The following is a 16,140-nucleotide window of genomic DNA, read 5'->3' as shown; positions in this document are numbered from 1 at the left end:
CAGTTTAAAAGCAAAGCAGACAGTATGCTGATTTGCACTCTGTGTCATAATTCACCCTTGTACTCCTCATCTTTGTCTGCAGCCATGCTGTTTGCTGCAGTGTGAGTTGTTCTTATGTGGGGAAAAAAATGTTTGTTGTAGACTAATGTTGCACATAAAGTACATGAAAATATTAAGTGCTATCTACAGGAGTAAATGTATGTCTAAATAATCATATATACTGTATAGATTGATCACAGGAGAAACAAAGGCCTATTTTTTTTTACAACTTTTGTTTCAATATGTTTTTTTTGTTTCTAGTTCTTTGTATAATGTATAATGCTGCTCACAATGCTTCTGTGTCACATTAGATGGAAAACCATGAAGACAAAAATAAAGATATTTACTGTTGTTTTTTGTCTAATTCACATTATTTTCCTCTAATATGCATTAAAATGACATGTATGTGTCATATGTTGCCAAGGAAGGGTTAATGAAAATGTTAATAAGTTTCATGTTATGAAATTGTGTTTTTGGAGATTAACACGTTAAAACTAGTTAATGTGCTAACTAGTCATCTGCTAGAAAGGAAGCTATTTGCCCTGCGATGCTAATTGTCTTAAAATAAAATGAGCTAGGACAACAAAGTAAATGGTCTTTGGCAACAAACACATATTACACATAGATGACCTCCAGCTTCAATTCACTTTTCTTTTTAGATCACTGCTTCCTGTAACAATTAAGACTTTACAATATCAGAGAACGCCACCTACCCGATGATCCACCTTTGTATGCTACTCCCTCCCCTTATGTAGTAATTGCATAAAAATATATTTGGAGTGATAAGTGCAAAGAATAAGCTTTATCTATGTGCAGCTGCATAACTAAGGGACGACACTGGGTCACATGATCCACTCTAACTATCATCATTGTCATAAAGAAAACTTTTCCACCTTACCTCAGAGGTAGACAAGGTCTTGTGGTCTTTGACCTAAACTGGAAGATATTTCGTACATGGACAGGATCCTGAAAGCTCTGCCTCCCATTATATTTCTAGAGACTCTAGGAAACACAAGTAAGCCAGCAGACTGATAGAAAACATCTCCACACTTACCACGGAGTACTAGATGTCATTTATATTAAAAACAGCCTCCAAACACCAGGAGAAATAGCCCTGCGAGTCACAGTCAGGGATTTATCAGAAGAGCTGAAATAACATAAGCACTTTTCTCTATAGAGACTATATATTTAAGGTTTATCAAGACACTGACTCAGAATATACATTCAACAGCCACTTCATTAGGTACACCTGTTCAACTGCCTATTGACACAAATATCTAATCAGCAAATCAGATGGTAGTAATTCATGATCAAGATGACATGCTGAAGTTCAAACTGAGCACCAAGATGGAGAAGAAAGGCGATTTAAGTGACCTTAAATGTTGCATGTTTGTTGGTGCCAGATGGGCAGGTCTGAGTATTTTAGAAACTGCTGATCTGCTGGGATTTCCCCACACAGTCACCTCTAGGGTTTATAGAAAATGGTCTAAAAAGAGAAAGTATTCAGTGAGCAGCACTTCTCTGGACAATGGCTCTTTGGTGACAGAGGTCAGAGAATGGCCAGACTCTGTTGAGCTGATAGGAAGACAACTGTAGCTCAAATAATCACTTGTTACATGGCAAGGCATGCAGAAGAGCATCTCTGAAAGTACAATGCAAACCAGATGGGCTACAGCAGCAGAAGACCACATCAGGTAAACAACATGAAAGCATGGATTCATCCCACCTTGTATCAGTGGATCACTCACAGTGTACCCATCTTCTGATGACTGCTTCCAGCATGATAATGCACAGTATCACAAAGCTTAAATCATCTGAAACTGATTTTTTAACTTGAGAAGTACTCAAATAACCTCCAGTCACCAGATCTCAATCCAATAGAGGATCTCTGGTAAGTGATGGAACAGGATGGACGTGCAGTCAAAAACAACAACAACAAAAAAAAACAGTAGCAACTGTGTGATGCTGTTGTGTCAATATGGACCAAAATCTGCAAGGAATGTTTCCAGGACCTTTTTGAATCAGTCATGAAGAATGAAAGCAGATCTGAAGGCAAAAGGGAGTCCAACCTGGTAGTAGTAAAGTATACCTAATGAGTTGTCCTATAAGAGTAAATTGCTATAAATACATCAAAAACTGGAGGCTAAGTTCATTTCCCCACGGTTCTGCTAACCACTCACACATGTAACTCGACTTTATCTTTGCATCCAGACCAATAAGTTGTGCAACACATCCTGCAGATCCACTTCCTCTCATGGACCGCACACGTTCCAAAAAACAAAACAACCGAGACCACAGTTTTATGTACAATATGTACAACATTTATTATAATTAATATATAAAATAGACAATGTACTTAAATTTTCACAATAGAAAAAATACAAGTAATAAATAGAAAGACCATTTCTGTTTTGCAGGTATTATAAAACATCCAGCAGGGTTTGACAGATGTGAGACGTTAAAATATAGAGAATAAATGCTTTGCCACACTAATACTCATATATAGCTAAATATATGCCTCATATCTTTAGGAGTTATTTGTCAACACAGTTTCATGTGTTACCATGCCTACTTAATATATTATATTGCTAGCACTATTCAGTGGCCTAAACTCCCATGAAATTTAAGCCTGCTGAGTGAAACAGGCCTACGTCAGACGAGGCTTTTCAAGTGAATAAAACACCATCTCTATGCACCTTCTTTTCCAGTCTGCTGTGCCTACTTTCTTTCTCCATCATCAGTCTTCTTCTCAACCCTCCACTCTCACCCTCGTCTCCATCAGTCTTCTCTCTCTCTTTAACCTCCTGTGTCTCTGTCTGCCCCGCCCATTCAGAAATGACCTCAATTTTTTTTTCTCCGCACAAACAACATACGATTCATCTTAGAAAAATAATGTCCCTCCAAGATATCCACGACGACGAGCTAGTACAAACATTGCAAAAATATACGTAAAACACACATATACACGCACGCACGCGCACACACACACACAAATCGTCATACATCAATATGGCCATTGGCTTTGAGCATATTTCTACACAGCTAATAATCAAACGTTTTGTAAAGTAATCATCGTCGCCACGCAGCACAATAATTAGACGTGAGAATATCCTCAGACTAGTCATAAGTACTTTTTGAAAACATACAGAACATCACAGCACTCGTTAGCTTGTCTTGTCATAATATCTACTTTTAAATACAAATAAAATTTAGAATATATAAATGTCACTGAACATTTGCGTCTCTCAGACATTACAAACAACACAACAACGGGAATGTTTGCAGAGGATTTGCATCGACTTGAGCGTAATTCCTACCAGACGTGATTCTATTTCCACACATTCGTTTATTCAGTTATTTATTTAAAATGACCAACATCTTTCGTCAGAAAGAAGAAGCCACTGACGTTGGACTTGGCCAAACTGCTGCACGGCAGTTTTTATGAAACGAGAAATTTGGGATTAAAGCTTAGAAAAAGATGGAAATCCACAGAAATCACAATGAGAAATAAGAAGTGAGTCGTTTCAGACAATCAGGAGGACTGGTGAGCTCCTTCATACACTGAAGGCACTGCATTAATGTGAAAAATGAGCACACATATAATACAGAATTGTCTTTTTGGACTGGTGAGACCCCCCCCCAAAAAAAAAACAAAACAAAAACAAAAACCTGGAAAATCTTAGTGAATCGCACAACTTAGAGAAATTCACAATGCACTCAGGCAGCATTTCTCTGACCGTTTCTGCTCCCAAAAGTCTCATGACTAAAGCAGCTAGAGAGCCATCAATGGAAGGAGGCGAAAACAGATTCGATTATCCCACCGGCACATAAAGTGACATAAAGGGTGAGAAACTGCATTGAGAGGGAAGAAAAGGAAAAAATACAGGGGGGGTGGGAACACGAGGCTGAGCCAAGCTAGTGATTTCAGACTAGAAGGCATTATGGAGACCGAGGAAGCTCCACCCTAGCATTTTGCTGTTGGTCAGGTGCCATAAACGGAAGCAGAAAGGCACCCCAGCCTTTAAGTAGCATAATCAGGCTACACCAGCCTCGCTGTGGGGGTTTGCTGAGGACTAAAGGTGCTCAGTAACCCTGTTTGGCTTGGTTGGGCTTCAGTCAGAGTCCCCGTGTAGCTCAAGGGAAAGACTGTGAGGGTTTTTTGTGCATAAATATGTGCGACGCCTTGTTCACATTAAACAGAATTTGAAACTTTGAGTGCTTCAAGAAAAAAAAAAAAAAAAAAAAAAGATCACTGAGTAAATCTTACTTGACCAGACTGCTGTTTCATGGAGGATCATCAGAGGACATCTCTATCAAAACTACAGTACTGAACCCGTTTCTGTTTTCTTGTTTGTTAGAAAGGTGATCGTAGCTGTGATCGGATTTCTGTCAACTGTAATGTGAACAAGGCGCTTAGTATTTTCCTATTATTACAAGTCATCCTGCTCTCCTGCCTGCGTGAGTATTAAGGCCCGCAGATGTGTGCGTGTTTGCATTGCAGGCTTCCCCGTCCCCACCTCGAATCCCAAACCCCAGTCTGGTTTCAGCATCTCCTTCTAGGATAGCTCGTGCTCCCTCTGTGGCTGAGGCTGCTGCGGACTCTTGACGATGGTGATGACCGAGGCGGTGTTGAGGCGAGGGGCCGTCGCCAGCAGGCTGCCTCCTCCCGCTTCCAGACCCCTGGCGAATCTCTGAAGCGCAGCCAGGCGTGCGCTGAGCCCCTCCAGCTCCTTCCTCATGCCGGCGTTCTCGGCTCCGAGCCTCTCCACCTCTCTCTGCAGCTCCATCTTCTGCTGCTCCAGGGCCTCTCGCTGAGACACCCGCTTGACCCGGCAGCTGGCGGCATATCCCCTGTTCTTTAAGGTGCGACGCCGCTGCTTCAGCTTCTGAATATCGTCGCGGGAGAGGCCACGCAGGTGGAGATTCAGCTCTCGCACCGACAGGGACATTAGTTCGCTGTCCGACAGGAAGGGCACGTTCTCGCCGCATTCCTGCTTCACCTGAAGTAAAAACAGGAGGAAACAGGAAGAGAGGAAGCATTTAAAGAAGGAAGAATGAGAAAGAAAAACATACTTTCTTTTCTTCTTCCTTTTTTCAAAATGACAGTTTTCTCTCTTGAAAAACAAAACAACCCCCCCCTCCCCATGACTCGGTTTTATGTCTGGCTGTGTTTTACCTTCAGAGCTTTGCTGTTTCTTTCTGTCGTCATGGTCCAGTTGTCTTTGTTTTTTTCCCCTCCCCAAGCACCAGTAAAACCAGATACACACAATCTGAAGAAACAAACACAAACAACATCACATGAAATGTGGGACACTGTGCATTTTTGGTTCATAGCCTGCCTGACATTCACCATCCGCTCACAAGACATGCAGTCATGCACTACTGAAGAAAAAGGAGAACCTGCAGATCTTTCGTGCTTCTCCAAAGCACGCCGTCTCATTATAATTTGTGGTTTCATGTGAAAGACAGGGGAGGTTTTGAAAGTGACATGCCTTTCTCTGTTAGCTGGAATTATCAGGAGGAAGTTATCATGTGGCTGCCCTTTGGTTGCTCAAAGCAGGTGTCCTAACCAATTCCCTGAGCACTTCCTCTTGTCAGCACAACACCAACGGTTCGAGCCCTTGGTTTTACAAAAAACCAAAAACTTGAATACGTGGTTTTTAAAAGGGACACTTTTTAAACAGTTAAACTTGAAAAATTACAATACTTGATTTAAAAATAAATATGTAATAAAATGTCTTAAAGAGTCTACCTAAGAAGCACAGGTTTCACACAGACTCTTATCAGGACTGCTACACGCCTCTCAAATGCCACAGCGTGGGATTAAAGTCTAACCTAAATGGGCCAACTTCAACTTCTTCCCCCATCTTAGTCACTCCTCGGTTGCTTATTTAAAAAACAAAACAAAACAAAACAAAAAAAAACCCTCACTCAGCACTTCAGCAGGAGACATCTTTTTTTGTCTTTCCTTCACCCAGATCCTAATGTGAAAGTAAAGGATACAAATGGCCAAGTGGTCTGTTGACATGAAGGTACTCTGGGCCAGCTATACTGCTGAAACTTTTTGTATGATAATGTTTAATAATGAAGACCACCAAATTTCACTCTGACATCATGCAAACCATGGGGATTTTCCCATCTTACTTCTGCAAATTCACTCTGTTAACTTTCTCATTTATTGCAACACTGGATTTTCTCCTTATGGCGAATGTTCTTTCCCTGTGCTGCTCTCACGCTGTAGTCCAGAAGGGTTGAGAAAAAACACAGTAAACACAGAAAGCTGCATGTCATGACAGAGCGCTCACCGCTTACTTTAAGGTTGACCTTTTGGCAGCGTCTCTGATGAGCTAAGAGATGAGTGCAGTCATCTCTTTCTTTATTTTTCTTCCTGAGACCCAGACTGATCCCTAACAACCTTTTAGCCTTTTTTCTCTTGAAAATCGCAAATCACAAAAAAGCAGTGTGTTCATTTTAATTATTTAAAAGACATTCACAGCTTTATTTAAATTGTGTCACAACAATTTTAGAAACCCCAGTTATATTGTAACTTTTCCTCTATAAATTAGGCATAAAAGATACAGACCTGGTGCCTTAATGACTATAAAAAGAAGACTGCTGATGTGCTTAGACTTTACAGGAGACGACTTACATTTCCAACAAGTGAACCACAAACAAAACATAACCAAAAAGGGTCATTCGAGTTAAAATGTCACGTTTGATCTCTTTCACTCTGGGGGGAATCCCATTTTCTATGAATGCGTAGTTATAATAAATAAAAGAATAACTTGCTGCATGGGCCTCCAACTCAGGCACACTGGATGGTAAAACTAAATAAGCTAAATAAAAAAGGCTGTTATGGCCGGACAATAAACAGCATTTCCCGAAATGCGTAGGAAGTAGAGGTTGCAGCAAAAGCGGTTGTCCAACCAGCCGTCGGACTCCGGCTGTAAACCGAGGAGACCGCCGTTTCGTAAAGTCAGGGTGATTCAGCAATAAAGCTCTTGCTCAGCTCCACCAAGACTGCCGGTCAGTGCAAATATAGGAAAACCAGGGGTGACCGCGTCTTTCTCGGTCAGTCCAAACAACACAGGATATCCACATTTATGCCATACTATAAATACCCAGTTGGAGGACATAGTAGTTTTTGTTTTTTTGTCTTAAGTGGAAAGCAACAAGTCAACGCAACACTGCTAAACGCAAGCTATAGCACGATTTCAGAAATTCCACTCCCGTCTATCTTCAATACTTAATATACAATGATTAAATACCGAGTGGAAAATACAAGCCAGGCCTGGGACCTATATTTATTTATTTATCTAGCTCCAGTTAGCATCTAGCCTTACCCTTAATGAGCGGGGCTGGACACCGTAGGGCAAATGTGCGCTATAGTAAACAGCTATCATTAGAGCCTCTTCCGACATCTAGACTTTAATCCATTTAAATTGTATTTAAGCACACTTATGAAATAAGGAAGTGATAACCCCCTCTGGGTGTCAGTCTAGCCGAAATATAGACAGAAATATGCAAAGCGGGGCCAAATTATTCGTATCATCTTAAACATGCTAGTATGAACTGTTAGCAACTAGCATAAACGGTTAGTGACAGGCTAAAGGAGATTAAAGCCAGCTGCTGACTGCTCATTTGTCCTTGGTTGGTTACCCTGGTTGGCACGTCCCCCGGCAGATACCATTCCTCTAGTGCTCAGCTGTTACCACGAATACCGGCTAAACATTTTAATGTTTAGTATTTTTATAAAAAAGTAATGGTTTACCTGATGGCTCGACGCAACTCCGGCGACAAAATGTCAGTCCGCCTTTTCCCGGAATTACTCCGCTGCTCTCTGAGGTTGGATTCTTTCATTCATAAAAAAACACAAGCGACAATGACGTCAGGGCTAAAGAATGAGGGCGGAGCCAAGCCCGCCCCCGAGACGTACTCCGGGAGGATGTAAACAAGGAATCCCTGAATCCCAGAACTTTTCCATGACCATCTCCCAGCTACTCTGGAAAGACATAACACCCTGGGAGAGGATTCAGAGTCCGCCTTTCCTAACACTGTCCAGCCCAACGACGCAGAAGATGTAAAATCCAGCAGAATTCAACAATAATAAGAAACTACTTCAGCTAAAACCCAACTTATCAAAAGCTATAACTTATAGTTAGGAGAAATTTCTACGAGCGTCTTTTCCCCGAAACACCGTCCTCTTAGCTACTTAATAATAGTAATAATAAAAGGTCGAATGCGTCTTCTTCTGGGTCCAATTTAAAGATTACTGATGCCTCCGTTTGTAGGGACATTACCGACCCCTACTGGAAAACATGCGGAGAAGCATAATTGCGTTAAAAAACTTCAACATAAAAAGCAATTTGAAATTGCTTTGATTTCCAAACTTTAAAGAAATACTGTTAGTCATTGGTTGACATAAGAACTTTCTTTGTTTTAGCTCTTTAAAACATTTTTTCAAGACATTATATGACTTCACAATGACACAAAAAGATTAATACACTACAATAGATTTCCATATTACCAGTGCTGACATCAGCATAAATGACCTATATAAACTGCTGATGTCATCTTGCTGACGTCAGCCCAATGATCTATAAAATATTGCTGATATTGTCATGCTGACATCAGCAAGATGATCTATTAAAACTAAAGCTATCATAGTATTCATGTGTGGAAAATTGAGTTTAATAATTAATTTTTAAACTGCATCAATCTGTTGTTGCTTATTGTTACCACAGTGAAGGCAGGGGATTTTTTATTTTAATCATTTCTGTCTGTGTGCATGTTCACCTACAGGGCCTGAGTCATAAACATTACATTTTTACATTCAGCAGGCTGACATCAGTGTTGTATTAAACCAGGCTGAGGTCAGTATGTTGTAATAAAAGCATCAAAGTTTTAGTTCAGCACTTGTCGTTCAGAGGAAGTTGTGCTCCGTCAGGGCTCTTATTTATTTCTTTATCTCCATCTGGTAAAATGTTATGTATTAGTCTTATAACAAGGACGTGACTTGTAACAAAAACAGACAGAGTGACTTTTGTTTTGTTTTTCCCATTAAATTAATTCAGGAACTACAATGATCCCATATAATCCGAAGTCTGTCAATATATTGTTTACTCCTGTCAATGTAAAAACTTTAACCAATTAAGTTCAGTTCTAAACCCATGGTGTTTACATTACAGTTTTTCTGAATTGCTAAAACACTAAACCCCAATGTAAAAACTAAACTGTCAACTATGAAAACTCTTTCATCAAATCAATCCCACAGTTGCCAAAATCTTAAACACTATTCATCTGGTTAGGACACCATTTGCCAATCTGAATCTCCCATTTACCAGAACTTTAAACATATTCTCAAACACAAAACACATTTAGCAGTGTGGTGCACTTGTACCCAGAATTGTGCACACAGGCTACAGAAGTTAAACACAACTAACACACTGTTTTCATCATTAACACACTACCACTCAAAATTGTAATGTTACAACCTCCTCTTCTGCTTTTTGCTAGATTGAATACAGCTTCATCCACGAAGATGTATTCATGAGGCCTAACCATTGAGTCAAGCTCAAAGATTCTCTGTACACAACAAACTAATTTTAGTTCTGTAAATGAAATAGTATAGTCTATACATGCGCTATGTATACAAGTATACTTATAACTAAATGATATTTTGTTTAGAATTTAAAGACGGCCACATGAGGGTGGAAGAACATGCATGCACTCACAACACCAGGAGACACTTATTGTGGATATGGTCTGTGTGAATGTGTGTGTGAATGTGTGGATGATTGTGTATAGTGTAAAGTGCTTTGGGGTCCTTAGGACCAAGTAAAGCGCTATACAAATACAGACCATTTACCATTTTATTTATCATGGTCCGTCAGAAAAATGCAATTTGACTGCATGAAATGCAGCAAGGGAATATAGAAGACAACATACATTTTGAATCTAACAAAAAGGAGAAGAAAAACTTGCAATGTCATAGGTCAGCGTGCCATTATTGAACTGCCTGGCCAGCGTGGTGGAAATGTAACTATCTCTTCTCTGCTGCCATCAGCAGCTATGGGGTTCCCCACAGTCATGTTACTGTTGGGCCATACAACAACAAACTTATAGCAACATTCCTGGATGGTCTACAGGATGCTTTGCTTGAGTAGAGAGATCGCGAGCAGGCAGAGCATCCCATATCATTTGGGCCAATGTGAGCTTTCACTGTGGTCCAAGAATACACAATTGGTTTCACAATGAGAAGCATTTTATGAATTTGTTTCTTCCACCATACTCTCCCTTTTTGAACCCTATTTAGGAGTTTTTCTCAGCATGCAGATGTAAAGTATATAACTGAGACCCTTAAACACAGGAAAATCTACTTCAAGCATTGAATGGAGCATGTGGTGAGATAGGAGTGGAATCTTGCCAGAGCTGGATTCCGCATCCTAAACGATTCTTTCCTCGTTGCATTGCAAGGGAGACCATAGCATGTAATGTGGATGAAGTCCTGTGGCCTGACCCAGCACAGAGGCGTGATGCTGAGGCAGGATCAATTATCTGAATATGTTGTAAAAATATATAATTCTTTACAGTTTTTCTCAAATGCTAAAACACATGTCACAAACGTTACCACCAGGTCCCCCAATGTCCAATCATAACACCCTTCTCTAAAGCTACATAAACACAACCACACCTTCCCACTGCAAAACTCAAACTCCCACACCAAGAGAGCAGCTCGAAGCTGTCAAAACTGTAAACACTATACACAGCATTACACACTACAGCAAAACAATTGAAAACACAATGCTCAATTTGTGAGAAGGTTCTTTGGTTCATAACTGCCAATGCATATTTTTATAAACTGTACAGTAACGGATCGTCATAGAACCCTGCAGAGGATTAGGCATTTAGATTTGTGAGTTTCACATGAAGACTATAAATCTATAAAAACATCCTGCATGTACGTACACTACTGTAACACAACTCAATGCAAAAACGGAATCTATCGCACACAACAGTACTCTCGGAAACACGATCAGGGTGTGAAGTCTTTTTTATTGTCTACACGGTCTTTTTACAGTATTACACACAGTCACTGTGCGGCATCATGTCGCCGAGCTGCATTGGGCCACATCACCTCATCCACATCACAGGCCATATTGTCCCTTGCTAGGCACCGCGGGAAAAACGCCCTGGAATGGCGAATCCATCCCTGGAAGGCCTCCACTGGGATGTCAGCACAGGCCAGCTCCATTGCCCGTACGAGGTTCTCTCTTGTGTATGGCTGTCTGTCATACACCTTCCATCTCCATGATGAGAAGAACTCCTCTATAGGGTTCAGGAAAGGGGAGTAGGGTGGCAGACAGACGTTTAAAAAGTGGTCACTGTTGGTGGTGAACCACTCTCTGATTTGGTGTGTTTTGTGGAAGCGGACGTTGTCCCAAATGATCACATACATGTGATGTGCTAGCCTAGGATGGTGTTGTTGACGGTCCAGGAGGATGTCTTTTAGCTCCTCTAGGAAGGTGAGGAGACGTTGGGTGTTGTAAGACCCAAGGACAGCATGCCGGTGGACAAGCCCCTCCGTACCCATAGCTGCACAAAGAGTAATATTACCCCCCCGTTGGCCAGGAACCTCAGTGATGGGTCTTTGGCCAATGATGTTACGGCCTCTTCGCCTTCGTTTCTGGAGGTTGAAGCCAGCCTCATCCAGGAAGAGGTACTCATGGGGTTTGGCCATCGCGTCCAACTGCATTATCCTCTGTGAACATGGAAAAGCGTACAGGTGTTCAGAACGGTCAATCAGGTAGCACAGTATTGTCCAGAAGTAATGTAAGCCACTAAGCAACACAGTATGTCCACTAACTGTACTGTGGACATGGATGTATACGTACTTGCACATACTCGTAACGTTGTTCTATGTGTCGCGCAGAGTTGCGCTCAAAGGGAACCCTGTAGACCTGTTTCATCCTCATCTGTTGGCGCCGGAGAACTCGGTCTATTGTGGACACACTGACAGCATCAATGTTCTCAAAGTTTACATTATCTGCAATGACTTTGTCTCTGATCTCTCGGAGTCTAATGCAGTTGTTATCACGGACCATATCTGCAATGAGGGTTTCTTGTGCCGCTGTGAATATGGCAACCCTCCCACCTCTATGTGGCATTCTTTCAGCTCTAAAGAAAGAAACATGTGTTGTCAATTGACTGATTTACTGTATATGTAAAACTACATGTAAAGTAACAGACCACTTTCACAGGCCTGTAAAACTGTAGTGTGACAAAGAAAGCGTACTATACCTGTTGTGTTGTCTAAATGCCTTGATAATGGTGGCCACGGTGAACCTACTCAGGTTTGGATGTACTCTTCGTCCCGCTTCAGCCATTGTCATGCCATGGACAATGACATGATCAATTACTGTTGCTCGCATATCATCTGTTATGATGGTGCGAGGTTGTCTTCTTCTCCCACCTGGACCTTCTCCTCTCTCTTGTTGGCCTCCTTCTCTTCCTCCTCTACTCCGAACTCCTCTTCTTCTTAGGCCTTCACCTCTTCCTCCTCTGATCTCAACCCCTCTTCCTCTTTGGCCTGCAGCTCTTCTCCTTCCGCACGCTCAAATGCCTTCATCCATTGTGATTGTTTGGCATCTTCACCAAACTATGCTTTTATAGGTGGGGTCACATCATTAGCAACAGGTGTCTTCAATTTTGAGTCGTTGTGTGTAGTGACTGACGCCAGGTGTGTTCCCTGTGTTCAAAGATTGGTGACTGTGGCAAGCATTTTGCATCACATGGGCTTTCATTTGAGAATATGAGCAGAGTTGTTTTGCAACATGTGTTTTAGCAAGGAAAAATGTGTTTAGATTTATGAGTACAGAGGGTTGTGTTTTGTGAATTGTGTCTTCATGTGACATGTGTTTATGGTACTGGAATATGGTGGCTACATTTAGTAAATGTGTTTAGACTACTGGTCATTTGGGTTACAGGATTGGCTTTTGTGTTTTAACATTTGAGAAAAACTGTAATGGTCCTTTGTGCTGGGTTGAGGTGTTAACAGTCCAGGTGAGGTCTGATTTAGACACCCAGACTCCATCTGACTGAGGAAAAGAGAGAGCTATTGAGTGATGTCATGAGTGAGTGAAGTATGGAGACAGGGAGACAAGGAGGGATGTAATGAGTGACGGAGCTAGGAAGCAAAAGAGAGTAAGGGAGGGTGTGGACAGGGAATCAGTTAGTGAGTGAGTGAGTGAATGAGTGCGTGATGGAATGAGTGAGTGAGGTAGGGAGAGGGAGAAAGAAGGAGAAAGAGAGTGACTGAGTGAAAGAGTAAGTGAGTTAGTGAGTGATGGATGAGTGACTAAGGAAGGGTTATGTGAGCGTGTGTGGTTGTGTGCCATCGAGTGAGTGAATTAGTGAGGTAGGAAGGGGGTGAGTGATTTAGTGAGTGAAGGAATAAAAATCTGTGTGTGCGAGTGAGTGAGTGAGTGAGGGAGTGAATAAGTGAGGAAGTGATAATTGACTAAGGGAGGGATCTAGGAAGAGTGGAATAGATGAGGGATGTAGGATGCAGGGGACTGAGTGAGTGATGAAATGAGTGAGGGAGAGAAGGAGGGAGAGAGTGTGTGAGGGATAAAGGACTAAGGGAGGTCGATAAAGATGGAGGATAAGTAAGCAAGAGAGTGAGTTAGCAATGGACTGAATGAGTGAGTGATAAGTGAGTGAAGAAATTAGTAAGTTTGTGTATGGGTGAGGGAATGAGTAAGTCAGTTAGTGAATGTGGGTGTAAGAGTGTGTGTGTTTGTGTGCAACTAGGTGAGTAAAAGAGTGAGGGATAAGTAACTAAGAGAGGGAGTTAAGAAGGGGGTGCTCAATGACGGAAGTGGGATACAAGGGCCTGAGTGAGCAATAATGATGAGTGAGTGAATTAGGGAGAGAAGGAGGAAGAGAGAGTGTAAGGGATAGTTGACAAATGGAGGTCAGTAAAGAGGGAGGAGTGAATAAAGGAGGCAGTCTGGTACTTAAGTGAAGCCTCGAACGGCGAGATACCTGTGGTGGACGAAGTCAGAGAGGTAAGTGGATCAAGTCGTCGGATTGTGAGCGGAAACACAACGGAGAGTGATTTCAAATTCTTGGTTGAGCCGTTCTGTTTGCCTGTTAGTTTGTAGATGGTAACCCGAGCTTAAGCAAAGCTTAGCTCATAGGGCAATACAGAACACTTTTCATACTTGCGAGGTGAATTGGGGCCCCCTTTCGGAGACAATCTCGACGGGGATGCCGTGCAGCCTAAAAACATTCTCAACTAAAAGCTTAGCAGTCTCAGCTATGGCATCTTGCACCAAAGATGGGCAACAAAGGAGATAACATTTATAAGTCACTCACCTTTGCCGCTGATGAAAATCATGACGTATCACCATCGTAATGAGGAAGTTTGACGAGTATTTTTTCCCTGCAGAGGAATATTGTACACGAGAAAGCATGTTTTCACCGACGTGTCCAGCGTCCAGGCGAGAAGGCAGAGAGTTTTATATGAGTCCTGTTTGACCTCTCAGAGTACTGTGAATTTGATGCATGTAAAGAGGAAAACATCCAAGGACCTCTCCCACGGGGCACCTGATCGACCACTGTGGGGTCAAGCCAGACACTGAGAAAATGAAAGCTATTCTTCAGCTGCCAGCGCCAGAAAACGTGCAAGCACTTATACAAGTCCTAGGCATGGCCAGTTACCTCAGCAGATATATTCCTGTTCTTGCCACAATATGCCAAACATTGTATGAGTTAGTCAAAAGCAAGAACATTTGGACCTGGGGCCACCCGCAGTGGGCAAGCTTTTGAGAAAATTAAGCAAGCGCTTACAATAGCACCTGTTCTTGCCTTTTATGACGTCAACAAACCCACAGCGGTATCCGCCAACGTCAGTAGCTACGGGCTTAGGACAATGTTCCATTGAGGTGTCAACACCTCCAAGTGCAGCTCATGAGGTATAAACCGGAGGCCTTCTATGTCACCTGGCAAAAAGCTTGCCTCTACCGATACGTTGTTGCGGAGCCCACAGACTCGGGTAGAGGACGAGACTAGCACTTACAGCAAGGTGGACTACTACATAGCCACTGTGATACAGGGCATTCCAGTGTCTCCAAGCCGAATGGAAAGCAATAAAGCAGCCACTGCACCGGATGGTGAACTACAGACTGTCATTAAATACATACAAAAGCAATGGCCGTATATGGAGGTAGTCTGCCACCGAACATCAAAGCATGAAGAATGAGCTATAGGAGGCCGAAGGCCTGGTCATACGAGGCAGGATTTTTATTCCAAAGTCACAGAGAACAGCCATTCTAGACAAACTACACGACGGGCACCAAGGCCTCACCAAGTGCAGGGAAAGGGTTAATTCATCCGTTTGGTGGCCGGGACTCTCCACCGAGATAAAGGATGTAGTGCTGCAGTGCCATGCCTGTCTGGTAAGAGGCCAACACAGACAAGGGAGCTGCTTATCTCCACACCTTTGCCGGATCTTCCATTGAAAAGAATAGCTCTTGACCTCTGTGAACATAACTGGCATAACTACCTTGTTATATGGGATTACTACTCATGTTTCTTGGAAATGACCAGTGCTTAGCTTATTCAGAAACTGAAGTGATCCTTTGTCACTCACCACCTCATCAGAGATCCCAAACCTAGCAAAGTCCCTCAGTTCTCGTGGGCTGAGTTTCAGAACTTTGCGAGAGAGACAGATTTCGCACTTATAACAGGGATGCTTTTCAGAAGGCCAAACACGCATTCTACGACAATGGCCGCCATGGAACCAAGCCCCTTCCTCCACTCCGACCAGGGGATGCAGTCCAAGCTGGACCGGGAGAAGGTTTGGGCGACACCTGCCGTTGTCTCCAAGGAGAGCATCACCCCAAGGTCTTATCTCGTCATCACACCTCAAGGTGTGGTGCTGCGACGGAATCACCACCATCTCCGACTCAGACCATCTCCACAACCTACACCAAAACCCCTTCCACCACCCACCGAGGATACGGAGGGGCTGCCATCCCAGTGGGCTTTTGCCCCAACACTTACACCTGTCCATACAGACGCACTGGTTCAGGTACG

At 42.5% G+C, this 16,140-nt stretch overlaps 2 protein-coding genes across 2 annotated transcripts; both read right to left on the bottom strand.

Moving 5' to 3' along the window:
- Positions 1 to 2,332: 2,332 nt before the first annotated feature.
- Positions 2,333 to 8,253, bottom strand: maff (MAF bZIP transcription factor F). Its single transcript, XM_085465592.1, has 3 exons — positions 7,811 to 8,253; positions 5,216 to 5,309; positions 2,333 to 5,039 (listed from the first exon to the last, which is right to left on the bottom strand). Exons 1-3 carry the CDS (start codon positions 7,897 to 7,899, stop codon positions 4,596 to 4,598), a joined length of 627 nt encoding a protein of 208 aa, XP_085321718.1. The 5' UTR covers positions 7,900 to 8,253; the 3' UTR covers positions 2,333 to 4,595.
- A 2,821-nt stretch (positions 8,254 to 11,074) lies between these two features.
- On the bottom strand, positions 11,075 to 13,522 carry LOC146702670 (uncharacterized). The gene is made up of 3 exons (XM_085465591.1): positions 12,340 to 13,522; positions 11,934 to 12,216; positions 11,075 to 11,800 (listed from the first exon to the last, which is right to left on the bottom strand). The coding sequence occupies exons 1-3, from the start codon at positions 12,468 to 12,470 to the stop codon at positions 11,132 to 11,134; spliced, it is 1,083 nt and encodes a 360-aa protein (XP_085321717.1). The 5' UTR covers positions 12,471 to 13,522; the 3' UTR covers positions 11,075 to 11,131.
- Between the last annotated feature and the right edge of the window lie 2,618 nt (positions 13,523 to 16,140).

Source organism: Copadichromis virginalis, linkage group LG8 (assembly GCF_057382275.1).
Source record: "Copadichromis virginalis isolate Kocher_CV1m ecotype Utaka linkage group LG8, C_Virginalis_male_GT1.1, whole genome shotgun sequence".
NCBI classification, from domain to species: Eukaryota; Metazoa; Chordata; class Actinopteri; order Cichliformes; family Cichlidae; genus Copadichromis; species Copadichromis virginalis.
The sequence above is the reverse complement of the archived record's forward strand: the minus strand, read 5'-3'. Positions and strand labels throughout refer to the sequence as shown.